This window comes from Drosophila obscura, unplaced genomic scaffold (genome assembly GCF_018151105.1).
Source record: "Drosophila obscura isolate BZ-5 IFL unplaced genomic scaffold, ASM1815110v1 contig_1, whole genome shotgun sequence".
NCBI classification, from domain to species: domain Eukaryota; kingdom Metazoa; phylum Arthropoda; class Insecta; order Diptera; family Drosophilidae; genus Drosophila; species Drosophila obscura.
In genome coordinates, this window is record NW_024542679.1 from 2,089,369 (window position 1) to 2,108,061 (window position 18,693).

General features: G+C 41.9%; 1 protein-coding gene across 1 annotated transcript in view; it reads right to left on the reverse strand.

Annotated features, from left to right (window-relative positions):
• Positions 1 to 18,693, reverse strand: part of LOC111076848 — a 41,530-nt gene that overhangs the window by 6,348 nt on the left and 16,489 nt on the right. The window contains 1 exon segment of the mRNA XM_041592551.1: positions 18 to 101. Within this exon segment, the coding sequence (XP_041448485.1) occupies positions 18 to 101 (84 nt within the window).

The following is an 18,693-nucleotide window of genomic DNA, read 5'->3' on the forward strand; positions in this document are numbered from 1 at the left end:
CCTGGCCTCATACTCACCGATGACACCTTTTGGGCCACAAAACTATCCGGTTTGCATTGCAGCAGCTGTATCGCCAGACTAATGTCAGCCTTGTAGCGTTCCTGTGTGCGAGAGAGGAAAAGAGCAAAGAGCACATGATAAGAGAGAAAGCATTGCGGAAGTGCTATATCTTCATGTGTGTGTGTGCTATCTATGTGTGTGGTCTTTTGTATGGGTTAGTTTATACAGCTTCTTGCTTCTTTTGACACTTTTCGTATGCAAATGTCAAATATGTTTACTGTTCGTTTTGTTTTACCCGACTCCTGCCTTCTGCCTGCCCCATGCAGTGGCAGCAGCAGCAGCAGCAACTCCTTCTTCCTTCTGCCATTTCCTGGGGTAACATTCCCTTGTTCCCAAAACCCTTTTACACATTGTTAAGTAAACTTTTTCAAGTGGTATCTATGGGGTATACTCGATGCATATAATAGTTTAAGCTAAGTTCTAAAGGGTTTTCGAGTTTTAGAGAATTATTTTCAAGTATAAGTAAGACACTTTCACCCCCAAAGCTGTAAATGTTCAGTTCAGAGTATTATAATTATATTTCAGTATCTTTAATTTAACTCTAAATAGTAAATATGGAAAAATAAATATACAGTTTAAATTTCCTTTAGCTTTAAATTAATATAAATATATATAAAAATATATATAAAAATATTAATAAAAATAAATATACAGTTTAAATTTCCTTTAGCTTTAAATTTATTTTTAACCATTTTCAACATCTAAGAAAAGTATTCTGTAGCAAATTTTAAATCAAAAGAATCTTAAGTATGCTTTTATTATTTATTTAGTGAACTTTGCAAGTTTTAATCTCAAGAAAATGTCTGTGTTTTTTCCGCTTCCTTTGTAATAGTTCTATTGGTAGAAAAGGACTTACAAGTCCTCAAAGTCAATGTAATTCGTTGTTTCAGCTGTGTTAATTGTTCGCCAGTGAATCCTGCACCTAACTTGGACACTTCTAAACTCACTTCAAGCTCTGTTTTTGCCTTACTTTCCTGTAGCTTTCCCATTCTATCATTGCAGGGTATCTTTCTTATCGTTTCGTGCTGCCAAAAACGCGCACATTCTTAGCTGGTGTTTTGCTGGTGTGCCTTTTGTGCATTTTGGTGTCAGCGACAGCCTCAGAAAAGTTCGCTCCTGTTTTGCTTTCGGGTGTTCTTTGTGTGTGGCAGCAGCGACACATTCTACGAGGGGGGAGGGGGAGATGCCTTTTAGGATGCCTTTTTAAATTTTCACAAATGCGATGCACTCGAACTTGTTAAACAAGCAACAAGAACAGAACCAAAGGGAGAGAAAGGCAAAGAGGCAGAGTGGCATCCTCATCCTCTGGCAACGACAACTGCATTGGTGACCTAAAAACAACAAAAGCAACAGCAAAACCCAACCCAACCTAACCCAAGCCAAGCAGAATATTGTAGAACGGGGCATACCCCACAGTGTCCCTGCTATGGCAGTGCCATGGCAGTAACGATATTTTGCACCACGTTTACCAACACTTACACGCCACGGCGCCCCCTGCAAATTTGTTGTTTTCACTTTTTTTTTTTCATTTTTCCAGCTTTGGTTTGCACTTCGCTTCGGTTTCTCACGCTGCATTTTCACACAGCAGCGAGCATCAAGCAGCAGCAGCGGTAACCCAAGGGGGAGGGGGTGAAAGTAGAGAAGAAAATAGGAAAATGGTAACGAGAGAATGAGAAGAAACTGCAAAATGCCGCCGCTTGCATTTTATGTTCAGTTTTGTTCCCTTAGTTTTTCTTTTGCACTTCGCAGAGCCCAGACCCCAGTCCCACTCGTTGGCATTTTTATTATTTTGTGTGTGCGCTGCCAGCAATTTTATAAATAGAAAAATGCATAAAAATTGCATGAAATAGAAATGAAATAAATTCCAAGCGAAGAGAGAACACCAACTCCTGATATCTATGGGGCATGGCTTGCAACTGCCAGCTAAGTGGCTGCTCGCTCGCAGGCACTGATTGAACTCGACCAAAAAAAAAAAGGAAAGCCAACCCGTTTGATTGTCAGTTCGGTAACAGAGTGTAATTTCTTTAAGCAGCACATAACACAAGTGCCAGGAATTGTGTGTCCCGAATTAAATTGATAGAAAGTTATCCTTGGGAGTTCCTCTTAGCAGTTAGGACTCTTGGGATTGGGTCTCTCTTGGATGCCTCGTTGGATTTTTATTCTTTTGACTCTAAATTGTTATTTTTTCTTGGCTAATTTTTGCTGATGCAATTCGTTTCATTTTAGTGGGAGAAGAAGTGGCAGAACAAAAGAAAAATTCTAATAACTCCTAGCATATGTGCCATGTGCAAGAACTGAAAAGTTATTTTAATTATTAATTGATAATTTGCTGCTTTGCAGTATTGAAACCACTAATGGAGGTTTAGCTTTTTTCCATTTGATTTAATTTGGATTTGATAATTTGATAGCATTTGTTTCCGCTGAAAGGCTTTAATTTCATGACAACTTTTTAGATTTAAGTCATTTTGTGTTTACACTAAAATTCCCAATTCAATTCCAAATGAATTCCAAATGAATTCCAAATGGCAAACTGCTGCCAGCGTATCATCTGCTGAACCCCTTCAAATGTTCCCCTTTTATTTATATCCTTTGAAGAGTGCATGTATGTATGCATGTACCCTTGGGATCATTTGTTTCCCTTTGATCCCATAACAGTTTCACCATTTCGATTGACCCATTTCGACTGGCATTGCATCTCTTGCTGCACTCTTCAATCCATTTTATTGCGACAGCTGCTACTGCTGGTGCTGCACCCTTTTCTCGCCATTTTCCTGCCACTTGGAATTCCATTTGGCCACAGCACGTTCGATGTGGCAATGCTGGGGCCCAATGCAAAATAAATTCCCACCGCTTTGGCACTCTTTAATGAAGTGAGTGCTCGCTGCAAGGACTTGCACGCTCCCCCTGCTCGCTGACTGCCTGGCACTAAATTTAAAACGTGCCCACAGATGTGGGCCATCGCATCGATTCGAATGGGTTTTAATTAAAGCAAGAGGCATGCTACCTACACGCCGCCTGCCTGCCTGCCTGCCTGCCTGCATGCCCCTTGAAGATGTCCTGTGCCCCACATATTGAGCATTGCGTGAGGAGAGAGGAAGCAACTAATAAAGATAATTGAATCATTAGCGTGTGCAGCGTACAATTTGTATGCATTTAATTAGCAGGCAGGGCAGGCAGGGCAGACGAAAAATCTACCCCACCACCCGCACCCCAGTCGGCTGGGGATGCTGCTGCCTTTGAACCACAGCAGATCAAACATCATCCAACCAACCAATGGGGCATTAATTACAAAATGCTGCCATAGGGAGTCGAGTCCTTCTATCCCGAGGACTCGCATGTGAAAAATTCATTGCATACTTTGATGCTGCACGCAAGAGATAGGGGAGTAGCAGGGAAAAACTCCGTTTGTGCAAAGAAAAAAAAGGCGAAAAAAAGATTCATAGGCCCAAGGCAAGTCTGATTGCCTTTACTGCTGTGAATGTGGTTGGGAGGGGGGGTTTTTTTTTTTTTTTAGTATTTTGCGTGGCTTAGAGTACGTCACGGCTTTTGTGCAATTTCACGCTTGTTTGCTGACCAACAGCGACGACGAGGACCGTAGCACCGTTGGATTTTAGGACCCACTGACCGCAAGCCAAAAACCAGAGCCAAGGTAAGCGCCGAGAGAGAGAGGATTGCAGAAAGAGGGACATAGAAAAAGGGGTTTTGGGTTGGGGTTGGGTTGGGGCTACGTGTAGAGGTGCGGTTACTCTGTGTGTGTGCTGCTGCTGCTGCCATTTGCGGTCGCTTTTGATTTGCCAATAAAACGCGTTGACATCCACTGGACCGACCACTGGCTTGGGGTTTATGCTTTGCGAGAAGTTTATGCATAACAAAAACATAAACAGAGAGGATGGGGCAACGTTTCATAATGAATAATAATTGTGTGGTTGTTTAAGCCGAGCAATCAAAATGGGAGAGACAGAGAGAGTGAGAGAGGAAAAGCTGCAATTAGTGACACAAATATATGACTGGAGTTTGGGGGGATTAACGACTCATAAAAAACGAACATGAAAAAACCGTAGCATATAATGAGGCTGGCGGAACTTAAAATATCGTACAGGAAGTTGGCATTATTTTGCACATTTATGTAATACATGGAATATCTTTGGAAAGTTGCATTTTCATTTCTTTCCCTGATAACTCCTTCAGCTGTCAAATTAAATGATTACCTTATAGATATGTGTGCGTACCCGCACAAACTATGTTTTTGTTAAACAAAACCCGCATAAACATTTATCTTGATCCTCGGGGGGAGGGGAGGGGAGCAGCAGCAGCAGCAGCAGCAGCAACAGCCAGAGCACACACATTGATGATGTTTTATGGCAAGTTGGAAATGCATTTGGGACTGCCACTGCGGCACACACGTGTGCTGTGCTGCCTGTAACTGGCGATGCATGTGCACAAATATTATGGTTAATTATGTGGCACAGTTACCCAGTGTGGTGCCACAGCAACCCCTTAATACCCAACCACACAACACCGCGATAACATGCCAGCACCCCCACCAGCGCCCAGCGTCAGTAATTTCCTATGCCAATTAACATTTATTCTGTGCATTCTGATGATTTGAAAAGGGTTTTGGTTGCGTGCCTTATGCATAGGTCGACCAACCGCAAAATCAAAACCACAAATGCAAAATCCCCAACTAAATTATGAGAAAATTAATTTCCACAAATGACAACAGCAAGCAGAGAAGGAGGAGAAGCAGAGGCAGAGGCAGCAGCAGAAAGGTCACCATCAGGCAGAGATTGCAGCAATAGAATTGCATAGTAAATTAAGTTAGAAGTAAAGGGTAGAGCAGAGGAGGAGTGGCAATGCCGTGCCCGTGCCCGTGCAGTTCCTGGAATCTAATTAGTTGCTTCAAAGCCTTGCCAGCCCACCCACAGATGGGGTGACATCAGGAGACAGGCATTTGAGTTAAGTGAATCTGCGTGTCATTCATGTCGGGACATTTAGTGCAGCAGCAGCAACAGCAGGATGATGATGATGATGCCCCACCAGCAGGCAGGCAAGCAGGCAGGCAGGCAGGAAGGCAGACAGCCATGCAGGATGATGTTTCTGGTGTGGCATACACCATGATTCTGAATCTGATTCTGTTGAGAATTCTGCTGATATGCCTGCTAAAGAGGATTCCTCTGATATTCCAGCTAAATGCTGGATGAGGATAATGCTCCATCTTAATGCTGCAGATGTGGATGATGATGTTCCAGGGGCTTTAATGCTGACATGAGGATGAGGATGATGTTCCTGCGACAACTGCTGGCCCCCAATTAATCTGAGCTTCGTTGCACTCTGACATTCAGATTTATGTGCAATTAATCTGCAGGAGTCACAAATGGAATACCAGGGCAGAAATCAAAAGGTTAAGGCGGTGTGCGCACCTGCTCAGCACAGCTCCTAATCCAAGCCAATGGCAAAATTAAAACAGAAAGATTTTCTGCATGAGCAAAATGCTGAAATGTCAACATTTCATCCTTCATAAATTCAGAGATAGAGATACATAGAGCAGGAAAATACACACACACTCAGAGAGACAGAGGCAGAGAAACAGAGGGGTGGGGGGCACACATAATGCATGGAATGGACCCAAAAATTAGCATAAGCGTAAACATTGCCAAGTGGGAGGGTTGCATGAGGCTGGGCATGGGGCATGGGTTTACTCTGCTGCCAAGTCAAACATTTTGGCACTGCATTAAATACACAAAATTTGCACAATGAGAGAGAGACAGCGACAGTCGAGTTCGTCGCTCCGTGGGTGGAGGTTTCAGCATTAGCCCATTGCCAAAAGCAAAAACAAAAACAAATAAAATTTCCCAAGAAAAAAATAATACAAATACAAATACAAAAAGGATGCCACTGATGAGGCGGTTGGCGCTATGTTGCATGGCGTTCGCTTGTGCGTGGCAAATTTGTAGAATTTACATTTTTATGGCACCCAGAGATATACGAGTATTATGCAACACATGGCTGGAATCAAGGGTTAAGGTTAAAGGCTATGGGTTAATGAAGGCTGAACGGATTGTCCTTACGAGGCAAATGGCAACGCTTAAGGTTCAGGGTTATCTGTTGGGAAAGTGGAGGAGGAAAAGCTTAAGATGAAAGTTATCTACGAGTTAAGTGGGATTAATATGGGTGGGGGTGGACAGGCATATATTTAAAAGGTTAATCTTTATTAAGGTTTAAGACAGATGTGAATCATAAAGCAGGATTAACGCATGGTTTAACATAGGCTAAGATACTGTCGACCCCCTCAGATAAATACTTAGCAACAAAAAAAACATTAGAAAAAATAGCAGAAAAAATATGTAAACTTTTTCAGAAAACTATATAAATAGTACCGTTAAAAATTAAATAAATACTAGATATAATAAGAGAAATTACTAAATAAAAGATCAAAATAATGTACTAGAAAATTCCGAAAACATATATCTCTACGTACTATAGAACACCAAAAACCAGAGAAATAATAATATGAAAATAAAAGGAAACACTATAAAAATAAAAGAAATTTAAGTCCAAGTCCAAATTCATTCCCAAGTCCAAAAACTAGAGAATAGTTCCTACATTTAAGCTCTTCTTGTTTTCGTGTAGCAATTTCGAGACCCAACACTCATTCTCCCATGCTGAATTATTGGTTTAATTAGTGGAAATACTCTGCTATAAACCCGAAAGCTATAAATATCCATTACTAGATCTATGGAAAAACTTTCTAGAACTTCAACTATTTCAATCCCAAAGACTATCTATCAGCATTGCAGTGCAGCCCCCCAACCAATGTTTCCAAATCATTTCACTACCAACCCAAAGAAACTTTTCACATTCCCATTGACAAAGTTAATATACCTTTCTATCCCCCCAATATCACACATTCCTCTGCCTCGATTTACCCTCTTTCTATCGCTTGCCCTCTGTTTCTGTCTTTCATATAGTATGAGAGAGAGAGAGAGGAAAAGCAGAGAACCATTGAGAACTTGAATGGGAAGCGCATCATTTATTCATCACGCACACACAGTCTGAATGAATGACAGAAAAACATGGTCATACATTATTGTATGCCACCCCCAAATAGTTCCCTATATCCACAAACCATATTCCTAAACCAAACACAGACACACAGACACACGCACACACACACATTCGTGTGGGTCAATCATCGAAATGGTCATAAATATATATTTATACGAGAATATGCACATATATGGGCGTTCTGTGTTTTATTTCTTATGTCTTCTCCTGCTGCTGCATCGATTTGAAAAGTCCTCAAGCCCCATCGACTTGCCTCTAAAGTGCGAAAGTTTTTTGACTTTTTGGCTCCAACAAAGTCACCCCGCAAAAAAAGATGAATCTCGATCTCTATATCCATCTGTTTATGTGTGTGTTTATGTGTGTGTTTGTAGTATTTATCTTAGTTTAGACATCTTTATCTGGGCGTTTGACCACAGCCATAAAGGGGCGAGTGACAAATACTTTCTTTGTGCAACTCTCTCTTTAGGCATTTTGTTTTAAACAATTGTCTTGAAAATTGATTTAATCAGGATTTACTTTTAGTTATGTTTGGGCTTTCATTTGAAAAACATTTCAATTTTTTTTGCTACAGTGAAATTTCTCCTTGGCTTCTTTGTGCTTCTTTTTGTCTTAGAAATCGATTGGATGAGCAATTACTTTAAGTTACTTTAAGTTGTAGCTTTTTCTTTTCTTTCCAGAAGTTTTGTGGTATATCTTAAATTTTCTTCAACTTCCTGTCTTAGCAATCGTTTAAGCTTATGTTTTCATTTAAGAAACATTTAAACTTCTTTTAATCAAGTTTTTGCTATGGGGAAAACTGTAGCTTTCTTTAGCTTTTCAGTGCCTTTTTCTTTTGCCTCTCCTTTTATTTTCTTTGTGGGTTTTCTTCACATTTTTTTTTTGCGTACGAAATGCAGATGTAATTATTTTTAATGAGCGACTGCAAAATTACACATCAAAGAGGCAAAGAAATGGGGCAAGGGAATGCCATATGCCATATGCCACGTACATAAATCTTGTATAGTAAATGGGTCGAAGTGTCTGTGGCAGGCACAAAGATGGAAACAGAACAAAAAAGGTAACCTCAGGTGTGGCAGAGCTGGAAATTTCACAGTACAAAAAATGTGTAAAATCATCATGAGCGAGAGAGGAAACCCCCCAAAGGGCATCAAATCTTTCAATCTCTAAACCAAATATTGTAACATCATCAACCAAATGACTTCATTACGGGGGCCTAAAAATGTGAGAAAAGCGAAAAGAAAAAGGAATAACGTATTTCAGGTCAAGAAAAACACACACACACATGTGTGTGTGATGTGCGCCTTAATTTGATGCTTGTGTTTTAATTAAAAAGGACAATATATTTGCATGACAGGCAGGACACACAGTGCCGCCAGAAAGAAAGCAGACGAACACACCAGCTGACAGCTGTGGCCCCATAAAGCAGCAGCAGCAGCAGCCAAGGACAGGATTCACACAAACAGAAGAAAAGGCCTGAAGGTGGTGCCCACAGGCAGGGGGATAATAACAGCCAACCACGACTGAGGTTATGGCCAAGAAAACAGTTTGGGGCTAACAGTTGATTGCGAAATTTGATGGCAATTCTCTTGATTAGGTTTTCTCGGGCATCATTTAAAGAAGGTTTTAATTTAAATTAAGTTTTGTGGTATTTTCTAGGGAGGAAAAACTAAAGAAGTCTTTCAGAAACTTCTCTAAAGATATTTATTAAATACTCCCAAAGGTACAATCTTCAACTCACAACAAATATACCCCACTCAATACCCTCTACTACCAACAAAAGACGGAATCACGTCACAAATTTAATTGACGGATCGATACAAAACAGATTTTCCATAAAAATGCGTTTTCATCAAAATAAAAAAAATAAAAGAGTAAAAAAAGCAAACGAAAATAAGGGGAAAAAAGTGTAAAAAGAACAAAAATAAGGTGGAAAAATGTAAAAAAAAAATGGTATAAATCCAGATAAAATAAAATCAAAAAGGGAGTGGGCCAGACGACAGGGCCAGAAAATTAAATGAAATGAAACCAAAGGAAAGGCCGTCGACATTGCGTAAGCGAAACGTGCGAAATGTTCAAGCGAGACGGTTGGAAATTTGTGTGAGACAGAGAGAGAGGGAAAGAGTTGGAGAGAAAGCATATTTCGATGATTCATGCGAGGCAGTTGGCGCCAAATGTCAAAAAAAAAAACCACAACAAAAACAATGCCATTTCATGCCACAGAACCGGAAAACGGCAACAGAATTATGATTTACAACAATTGTTGAGGTAGAAGGAGTGATAGAAAGGGATGCAGAGTGAGAGAGAGAGAGAGAGAGAGGGAGAGTGAGGGAGTGAGGCAGAAAGTGAAGGAGAAATCACATAAAAGTGGACAGGAATCGCTGTAATTACAATTGTGGCGTTGGAATATGGCAAGGGATTAAGTATCCGCATTGTTATTGTTATCCACTTATTTGTGCACATGTAAATGACTGCCAGAAAGAGAGAGCGCGCAAAAGGGTGCCAGAAAGAGACGGCAGAGTAGTGCGAGAGAAAGAGACCAAGAAAGCGACAACTATCGCTATCGCTCGAATATGTGATTTTTTGGCCCCATTTTCGTCACTCCCAGCCCAACGCCCCCCTGTCAAGAAAGTTGCACAGGAAAAGGAAATTTATTTGCGTGTCGCGGGCGCTACAAGAACAACATATGTAAAGAGAGCTGGCTTTAAGGGTCGCCGCCATTGATACCCTATGCAGATTGAATATATCTTGATGCATATACAAGAGCGTGAAAATGTAATAGGAATTCAGTGGTAAACATTTGATTTAGAGAGGGGAGATGCATTGCTTTCCCTCTTGATTGTTACAAACAGACGCTCTAAGCTGCAAACTCTCTGAAAGGGTATCGTGAAAACGGGAGACCCGTGAAATCCGTGAAAATGCGAAGCATAGAAAACAATAAAGAAACTTTCGACGGGGGTAAACCGACCGAACAGAAGGTGTTTCCTATGCGTACAAATGTAGAGAAAGGGCTGGCAAAAGAGAGAGAGAGAGAGAGAGAGAGACAAGGCCAGGAAAAGATAGGGAGGGGATATAGGGAGAGAGAGGAAGCAAGTCTCTGCTTCTGGATGGGGCAGACATACTAAACAGTTGCAATTAGTGTAGAGTGTGTCTGTGGCAATGCCGGGGCGAGAGAACCTGGCTAAAAGGATTGGAGTTCGTCCGGTGGCCAAATTGATGGATGTGCGTATGTTACGGTGTTGGCTTGGGGATGGGGGCAAAGTGCCCAGTGTGGATGGGTCATAACTCAAATGAAAAGGTAGATCGAACTAATGAATAGTGGGATAGCAGGGCAGCAGAACAATGATGGTTAAAGCAGCAACATTTGCAAGAACTCCAGCAAGACTTTAATAACTGCCCATGATATATGATTCCTTTTTGCTTCTCTTGCCCCATTTGGGGATGTTAAGTCCCCTTAAATCCCATCCAGCAGTCCCATACTCGACTTATAAGAGATTACCACCCAAAAAGGAAACTAAAAATGCGATACATAAAACTCTTTTTGGATGACTGCATCTGTATTTCTCACTCGCTCTGTCTGAATGCCTTTAGCTCTATTTATTTAATATTTATTTCAATTTTATTTATTTATCACGCACACACACACTCGCACAGCCACTTGGAGAGAGCGAGCCAAGGGGGCAAAAATTCTAAGCCAAAACAAGGAACCGCGCAACAAAAAAAAAAAAAGAAAGACCAAAACCCTCCACATTTTTGGGGTTTGAAAAACTTGCGCCACCCGCAAAACATTTTTGGGTAAAACCAGAAGAGAAAAGTGGTGGCTTGCTGGCATAGAAAATGGGGCGGTGGGCTGCAAGATTGTTAGAGGAAATGCCACCCAATCCCACTCCCTCCGAAAGGTGTTTCCAATGTGTTGCAAAGTGCTTAAAGTGCCCGGGCAAACTATTTGCTCAGACATTTTCACTCCTGCTGTTGTTTTCCGGCAGCCACCCAAAAGGAAGATCGAAGAAAAGTTTTTTTTTGCTTGAGCCAGAGTGATAATGTGCACAAAGTAGAGGCAACCGAGAGTACAACAGCCGTCGTACAACAAGTTGGCCAAAGCTTTTACACTAAACAACAAAGTTAAGCTGATATTTGTTCCCTGCCAACAGCCCCCCCAGTCCGGCTCTCCATCTTGCGGATGGGGCAAGTTTTATGGTGCTGCAACAAAAGCAGCGCGCTTCTTGGGATCCTGGGAAATGTTTTACAACACGCACGTGCAATGCGGCGTATGCGCAATGTGAATCCGTACCATCCTTTAAGGATTATATGTATGTAAGATTGCAAATGCATAAAAGATAAGTAGGGTAAAGGAAAGATGCAAACGAATGGAATGATTTAAACAAAAAGAGAATTATTACGGAAGGGAATAGGGAGGAAGAATAAAGGAAAGAAATGTAACGAATCGGTATAACGAGAGAGTTGTAAAGGAAATCGAGGTAACGAGAGGGAAATGCAACGAATAATAATAGCGCGAAATAACTATAGCGAGTTGGAGTTACGAGAAAACTCTGCAACGATCTGGAGAAACAAGAAATCACTTGAAGAAAATGGAACAACGGGAAATAATTGCTAGCATAACGAATAATTGTAAAAGAAACAAAAAAAAAAGAGAAAGAAAGAAAATCCCAACGATTAAAATCTCAGCTGGAACAAAAGAAAAAGTATCAAATGAAAATCTCAGCACTGAAACAGAAGGAAAAGTGTTGAGGAAATTAAATAAATTTGCATTATCCAGCAGAGTGTAAATTTTGCTCAAGGCTTTTACATTCACAGAACATTGACTCTGCACCGCCACAGGATGCCACAGAATGTGGCACTTTAACCCGCTTGGACACACATTGCACTCCGCTTCACTTCAGTCCACTCCAGGAGATCCGTGGAGAGGCCATCAAGATTGATTTATGTAAATGATTGCCACACTTTGCGCCACATAATAAATAACCCCAAGGCCCGAAGCCAGAAAGGAAACTAATCAGAAAACTAAAAGACAACAAAAGTGATAAAAACCAGAAGCAGGAAGAACAAAAAAAAAAAAACACAGCCACAGCCAAAGGAAACTTCAACGTAATGCAGCACTTGGCTTTTGCCCCTCCTGAAAGACTGACAGACTGACGGACTGACAGACTGACGTTGAAAATTTTTGCATGCCACTTAAGCCATTCGCTTACCCATAGAACAAAAGGAAATAACGATGGGATGAACCAGAGACAGACACAGACACAGAGAAAGAGAGAGAGAGAGAGACATAGAGAGGAATAGAAGCGGTAGCCAGGAGCCAGGAGGAGCATCAGGAGACACAATGATATATGGTTGATTTGCGTGCCTTCTTGGCACAAGAGGAAGTTTCCTTTTACAGTCCGCTAAGGGCAATTCAATATGCATACATCACAAGCAAAGACACGAATGGAAGCTCCCAGACCGACACCCCCCCCCCCCTCCCACCAGCCCATTCAAAGTTGTTACATGGCAAATAACCTCTGTAGTACGCATTGAGTCTGACAAATGGCGGAGTTGGGGAGACCCTCAGGCGGGAATTGTAGTGGGGACTGTAGAACTCTGATCTGCTTAAAGCTTTCTCGTTACGATTGTGAATTTAGCTGGTTTTTCATATGTTTCATATGGAGATATCAATGGAAGAATGGATCTCGATCTATGCTTAAAGCTTAAAGCTTGGCAGAAACAGGAACCGATTTGAACAGTTTTAGGAATATTTTCGATACGTTTTGGTACTTAGCCTTAAGCTATTGTGCTCGTTTCTAGAACTTTTTACTGTAACCTTACTTCTCCTGCCTTTAATCCAAATCAAACCCAACTTCTCCTCCCTTTTCTTCCACTTCCACCTCTGTGTGTTCTCAATCCCATCCTTCTTTTTCTGCTCTTTTTTTTGCACTACTAGAACAAGTGTAATCGTAGTTTAATCTTGCATTTGGAGTTCCAGTTCAGAGAGCAATTCAGCCACTCGAATCAGTTAATTTTTGGAGAGCAGAGGAGAACAGTAGAGAACATAACTGAAGAGAACATAACCACTCTATCGGACGAGGGCCAGCCCAAGGACTAACAGCAGTTGACACTTGGCTTCAATGGAAGTTTCTCGCCTAAGTGCGATCGGGGGTGAGCAGCGGAGTGGGGAGGAGTAAGCAAATTAAAAACGCTGCCAACTAATGGTCCGAATGCACCGAAAACTCATTCGAGCAGATGGGGGGCTGGCTGCTGCCGCCCTCAGCAGCTCTCAGAACTCTCAGCACTCTGGCACCCTTAACTTTAATGGTTGTGCAGAGCGGAAAACTTTGAAATGAAAATTGCATAACTCCCAAGCTTCTCATAAGCCCCGTCTCCTCCCTCCTTTCCTCCACAATCCCACTCGGACCCATGTGCAGTCCACCATGAACGGTGCGGGGGGATTCACTCTGAAAAGTGGGAAATGGGCAATACACTTGACGCACATAAAAGTTGCATGTGGGGCGCCCTCGCATGGGGGTGCTCATAATTCCAGGGATATACTAGTCGCCCCTCCATCAGTATATATGTATGTCTGTAGAATGTACATACATACACATGTTCTATACTGATGTATACATTTGTATTTACAGCTGTTGATTTTTTGGATATTTCATTTAAAAAAAATTTTTTTTTTGTCCATTTTGTTTGGCCAACCGATTTTGTACATATTCCAATATTTTTGCGCTGGCCATTTGTTGAGTTTCCATTGTAAAAATCATTTCTACTGTATAGGAATATTCATTTGAGAGGCTTAGTTGGATTTATGGAATACGTGAAGGACCTCTAAAGGGGGCTTAAAATGTTAGAAGGAGTTTAAAAAATGTTAGGAGTAGTTTTAAAAATGTTAGGAATAGTTTTAGAATGGAATGTGAGAGAATTTTTAACGTATGTGAACTATAGAATATTTTACAGCCATTAAAGTTGATGCAAAATGATTTTATAGAGCCTGAAATGTTGAGGAAACATTGTTTTAAGAGCGACAGAATCAAAAACTTTTTTAGAGCTTTTTTCCCTTTAACCATGTAAAGTGTCCCTACAAAGAATTCATCTAAGAAGCTCTAACAAGAAGCTCTCTAAAAATACCCCCATACTTGTATTATGATTACCCCTCTCTGGGTAAAAAAACATTTCTGCTTTTCTCATCTCAAGCGCCAGACTTTGAAAATTGGCCACATTTATGTAGAGTGTGCTTGAACATTTCCTCTCTACCTGCCACATTAATTTATCTTTCATAGCACTTGAACATTTTCCTGCTTTTGGCATGCAAATCTTCCTTCCCTCCCAACCGCTCCACTCCACGCAGTCCACCCACTCCCAGCCACTTCTCATTCAAAATCGGAGGCACTTGAGTCCTAAATTGCTTTCAAAACTAAAGCACACGTGCAGCTGGTTTTCCTTTTGAGCTGCTGCCCCAACTAAATATAGATATATTCTGGGTGGTAGAAAATTATAATTCCAGCAACTGTGGACTAAAAATAAATGGGGAAACCAGAGAGTTACAAAGTAACAGAGTTCCTGGAGTAAAGCCCCGCTATCTTGATTGATTTGACCGAATTAAGGCTAATTGCATGAAAAATATGAGGTGCACACTGGGGTTGAAGCTCAATTAAGGCTAAAATATGCATACATACATACATATACACTGGGCCACGTTAGTAGACGTAGACGGCGCCACAATCATGGACACGGACACGGCTACTGTCGTTGGACATGGTGGACATGGACATGGACTCCGACACGGACACGGACACTCAACCCTGGCCTCGCTCTGGAACTTGGATGTTGGCGCCAACATTTTGCGTTTGGCGCAGACATTAAAATGCTTAAAATATCGATCTGTTAAAAAAGGGCACTAAAAATACATATATAAGGCCAAAACGTGGCGCAAGCCAGCAACAGTCTGCCACTTAAATGGCTAGCAAGAGTAAGAAAGAGCGAGACAGAGAGAGAGAGAGCAGAGAAGGTGCCCCATGAAGCAAGTAATTTTGGGGGATGTTGCAAGATTTGGTTAGCTTTTTTTTGGGCATATATTTTTATAGCCAGTATCTAATATTTCAGCAATTAGGTAGGTAAAGTGGGGAAAAAAGACATTTAAGTAGAAGATTTGTGGTTTGAATTTTGTGATTTATTTGTGGGCGAATGATTTGGGTTCCATATAAAAAGCTATAGGGAATAGAAGAAGCAATAGATAAAGGAGAGTTTTAAGGTTTTAAGCTGATGTTTTAGTAAATAAAACTGCCGCTAGAAGTGAAACTTGCAACATTTTTATATCTCCAATCCAAGTTTGCAGCTGAATAACTTCCCACATTTCGATCTGTTTACATATCTTTCTATCCTTCCATCTGAATATATGTCTATCGATTCTTCTACGAATACTCGTACTATTTATTTATTTACTTTACATCCGAATATCCATCAATCTGCTTATCCGCCCACACCTTTGCAGGTTTCTCTCTCACTTTGTGGATACTATAGATATATCTTACATTTCTTTGCCTGAATGGACATTTATTGCCCAAAAAGTTTGGTCTACTGTATCCCCCCACACCGCCACCACATCCTCTCATATCCTACCGTATCTGGCTGGTGTGGTGTATCCGTTTCCTTGGCTATTTAGTTTGTGTCTATGGCTGCCGTTTTTTCTCTCCTTTTTTCCACATCTTCTTTTTTGCACCTGTGTGTGTTTTTGGGTAATTTCTGTGAACCGCTTAAGGGGTTTTTTTTACTCGAGCATTTTGGTTTTTATTTTGGACACCCAACAAAAAAGTGTTAGGTATGGGCATAAGCAAAGGGATTCCTATCATGGGCTTGGGCTCTGATTTCTGCCGCACTGTTATTGCTGTAATATGAAACAATCTTTTTTTGCCGGTGCCGACTGATTCAACTTTCAGGTTTGAGTTTTGTGTACTCCTCTCGCTGCTTTTTTTGTCTTCCTTTTTGGGTTTATTCTCGTTGTACGTGCATTTTGGCCGCATATTTTCCGGTTGCGTTGCCGTTGCGCGCCTGTCATTGCTTTGGTTCATTTCACATGCACCCGGGCACACAACCCCCCATCTGCCCATCCTCTTTTTTCCATTGTTTGTGCAAGGGAAAAATTAAAAAAAAACGAGCACGCAAACCATAGTGGAAAATGTAATGGCGGGCGGGCGGGCAGAATGAAGTCTCGTCCCGGGCAACGAATGGAATTCAAATTGTTCAGTCCGTTTTTGTTGTTGAACATTGCATGCGTTCCGTTCCGTGCCGAAGAGATAGCGTTATAGTTATGGGATTTACGCGTGGGATTTATGGAATGCCAATGCCTCCTGCCCCACACCCCTCTCACTCGATATGCACGTTGGCCGATGATTGAATGCCGGATTTTCGCCTCATCCTTTGCAATTTTTGTGTTCGCTATACATTTTCAGGGGATCAAATGGGTTTCCAAAGTAGAGAAATTACAGGGGGGCTTATACAAAATTTAAATTGCAATTTTTATCAAAATAATTAATGGAAAGCGGATACGTAATAGTGGAAATATAAAATAAATCAATAAAGTAAATAAATAACTAAAGTAAATAAAGTAAAATAAATAAAGTAAAATTTACTTCGTAAATAAAGGAATAAATGACTGATAAATGGCTTACAATTTAAGGGGGTTAATTTTTAGTTTTTTAATTAAATAAATGCTTAAAGTTTGGAAGCTATATCTGGGCATATTGTTTTTGTACTTTGAAGCAACAATCAACTTTCTCTTTGTCAAATGATTCCTTATTTTCTACTCTGACTTTCCCCTGCTCTTTCTCCAGCCCAGCCCAAGCTCGAGCCCAAACCAGGACACACTTTATCCATTTGATAATTTAATTATTCTGGAATTTGGTATTATTTGATTCCGGCTTATTGCCGGTTAAATCACAGACAGAACAGAGCCCAAAAAGCAACTCCATCAGTGGCCAAACGGTCTGGGAGCAGGACCTACCCCACTAGCAGAATGGCTGGCTCTGCTGCTTGAGGGGCACACACAAAGCGGCAGCCACGGAACCACACAGCCACCCCCCCACTCATCCCACATAAGCCGCTGAGCACTGGCTGAGTGCTTAGGGGGCATGCCACATTAGGCAAATATGTAAATAACTTTTAAGGAATTAAGCCCACGCACACAGGGAAGAGCAAGACACAGAAAGAAAGAGAGAGAGAGAGAGATAGAGAAGGAGAAGGAGAGTGTGAGTGTTGAGATGGCAACAGGCAGATATAAAGACAGGAATAGACGTTGCTTGGGAGGATTCCAAGTTTCCTGCTTATCAGCTGATGAACAAGGCCTACAATGCAATCACTTATACGCCATGTTGCACCACCGTTGGCCTGTGTCCTGTGTCCCGTGTCCCTTGTCCCGTGTCTGCGTTTGTTCCGACTACAAAATGGAACATGCAACAGGGGGAAAGGCTAAACGGAAATGAATATGCCACATCTCTGCACTGAGAGAAAGAACACCAAATGAGACTGAAGAGGTACTTTCCTCTGGGATAAGCTATTCTTCTTTTCGTCACTCATATTTCTCTCAGTGTTTGCGCCAGTGGGAAAACATTAATTACACACACGTTTGCCATGGGGTCCAGAGGAGCAGATGAGAACAGGACCGAAGCAGACAGGTGTAGAGCAGCAGCAGGAGAAGCAGCAGGAGTACGAGTAGCAGAGGACACCAGAACAGGACGAGGACATGGCAGAACAGGAGCGAAACATAAGGCAGACCAGAAGGCAAACCGCAAGCGCGTCATTACCAAACGGGGACTTCCCTTGTTTTACAGCAGGATTGCCACAGGAGCGATGATGCCAGAAGGCAGTGTAAAGAATTGTGGGGCTGCCACAGCAAATAAAGGGACTGACACAGGGAAGAGGCAGAGGCAGAGGCAGTGGCAGAGTGTGGGACAGAGTGTGGGACAGAGTGTGTGGATGGGATGAGGGGCAAATTGGAAATCATTTCGTTGCTTGCCACGTGAACTGTATGTGCCTCAACGTGGCGGCTTTTCACTGTATTTTATCTGCTCCAATTGCAGCGCAGTGGGATAGCAAAAGGGGCTCACAGACAGAGAGGGAAGGCAGAGGCAGAGCCGAGAGCCGAGTGCATATTTACTGTTACTTCGCCATTTATTGCAAGTGGGGATTACAAAAGGAGGGCGTGGCGTAGCAACGATGTTGCTGCTGTTGTTCCTTCGTGTTGTTGCTGTCTGCCGCCTGGAAGGTAATTCTGAATATTCGAATTTCGAACCCACACGGCCCCCCACAGCATGGAAAGAAGGGAAATGGGTGTACAAAGCGAACAAGAGGTGGGGGGGTGTAGAGCGAAAGGGATCCAAAGCTAAAAGCTGATGTTCCGCCTCTTCTTCCTTCATTCTCCTTTGCATTTGCTTCTGCAACGCCGCCTGCTGATACTCTTCCAGCATCCTCCCCTCCGCCGCCTGCACCACCACCTTAGCTCTTCTTCCACCATCATCACTGCCATTCCGGCTTCTCCCTTCCCACTCTTCTTGCCATCATCGTCACCGCCTGCCCGCT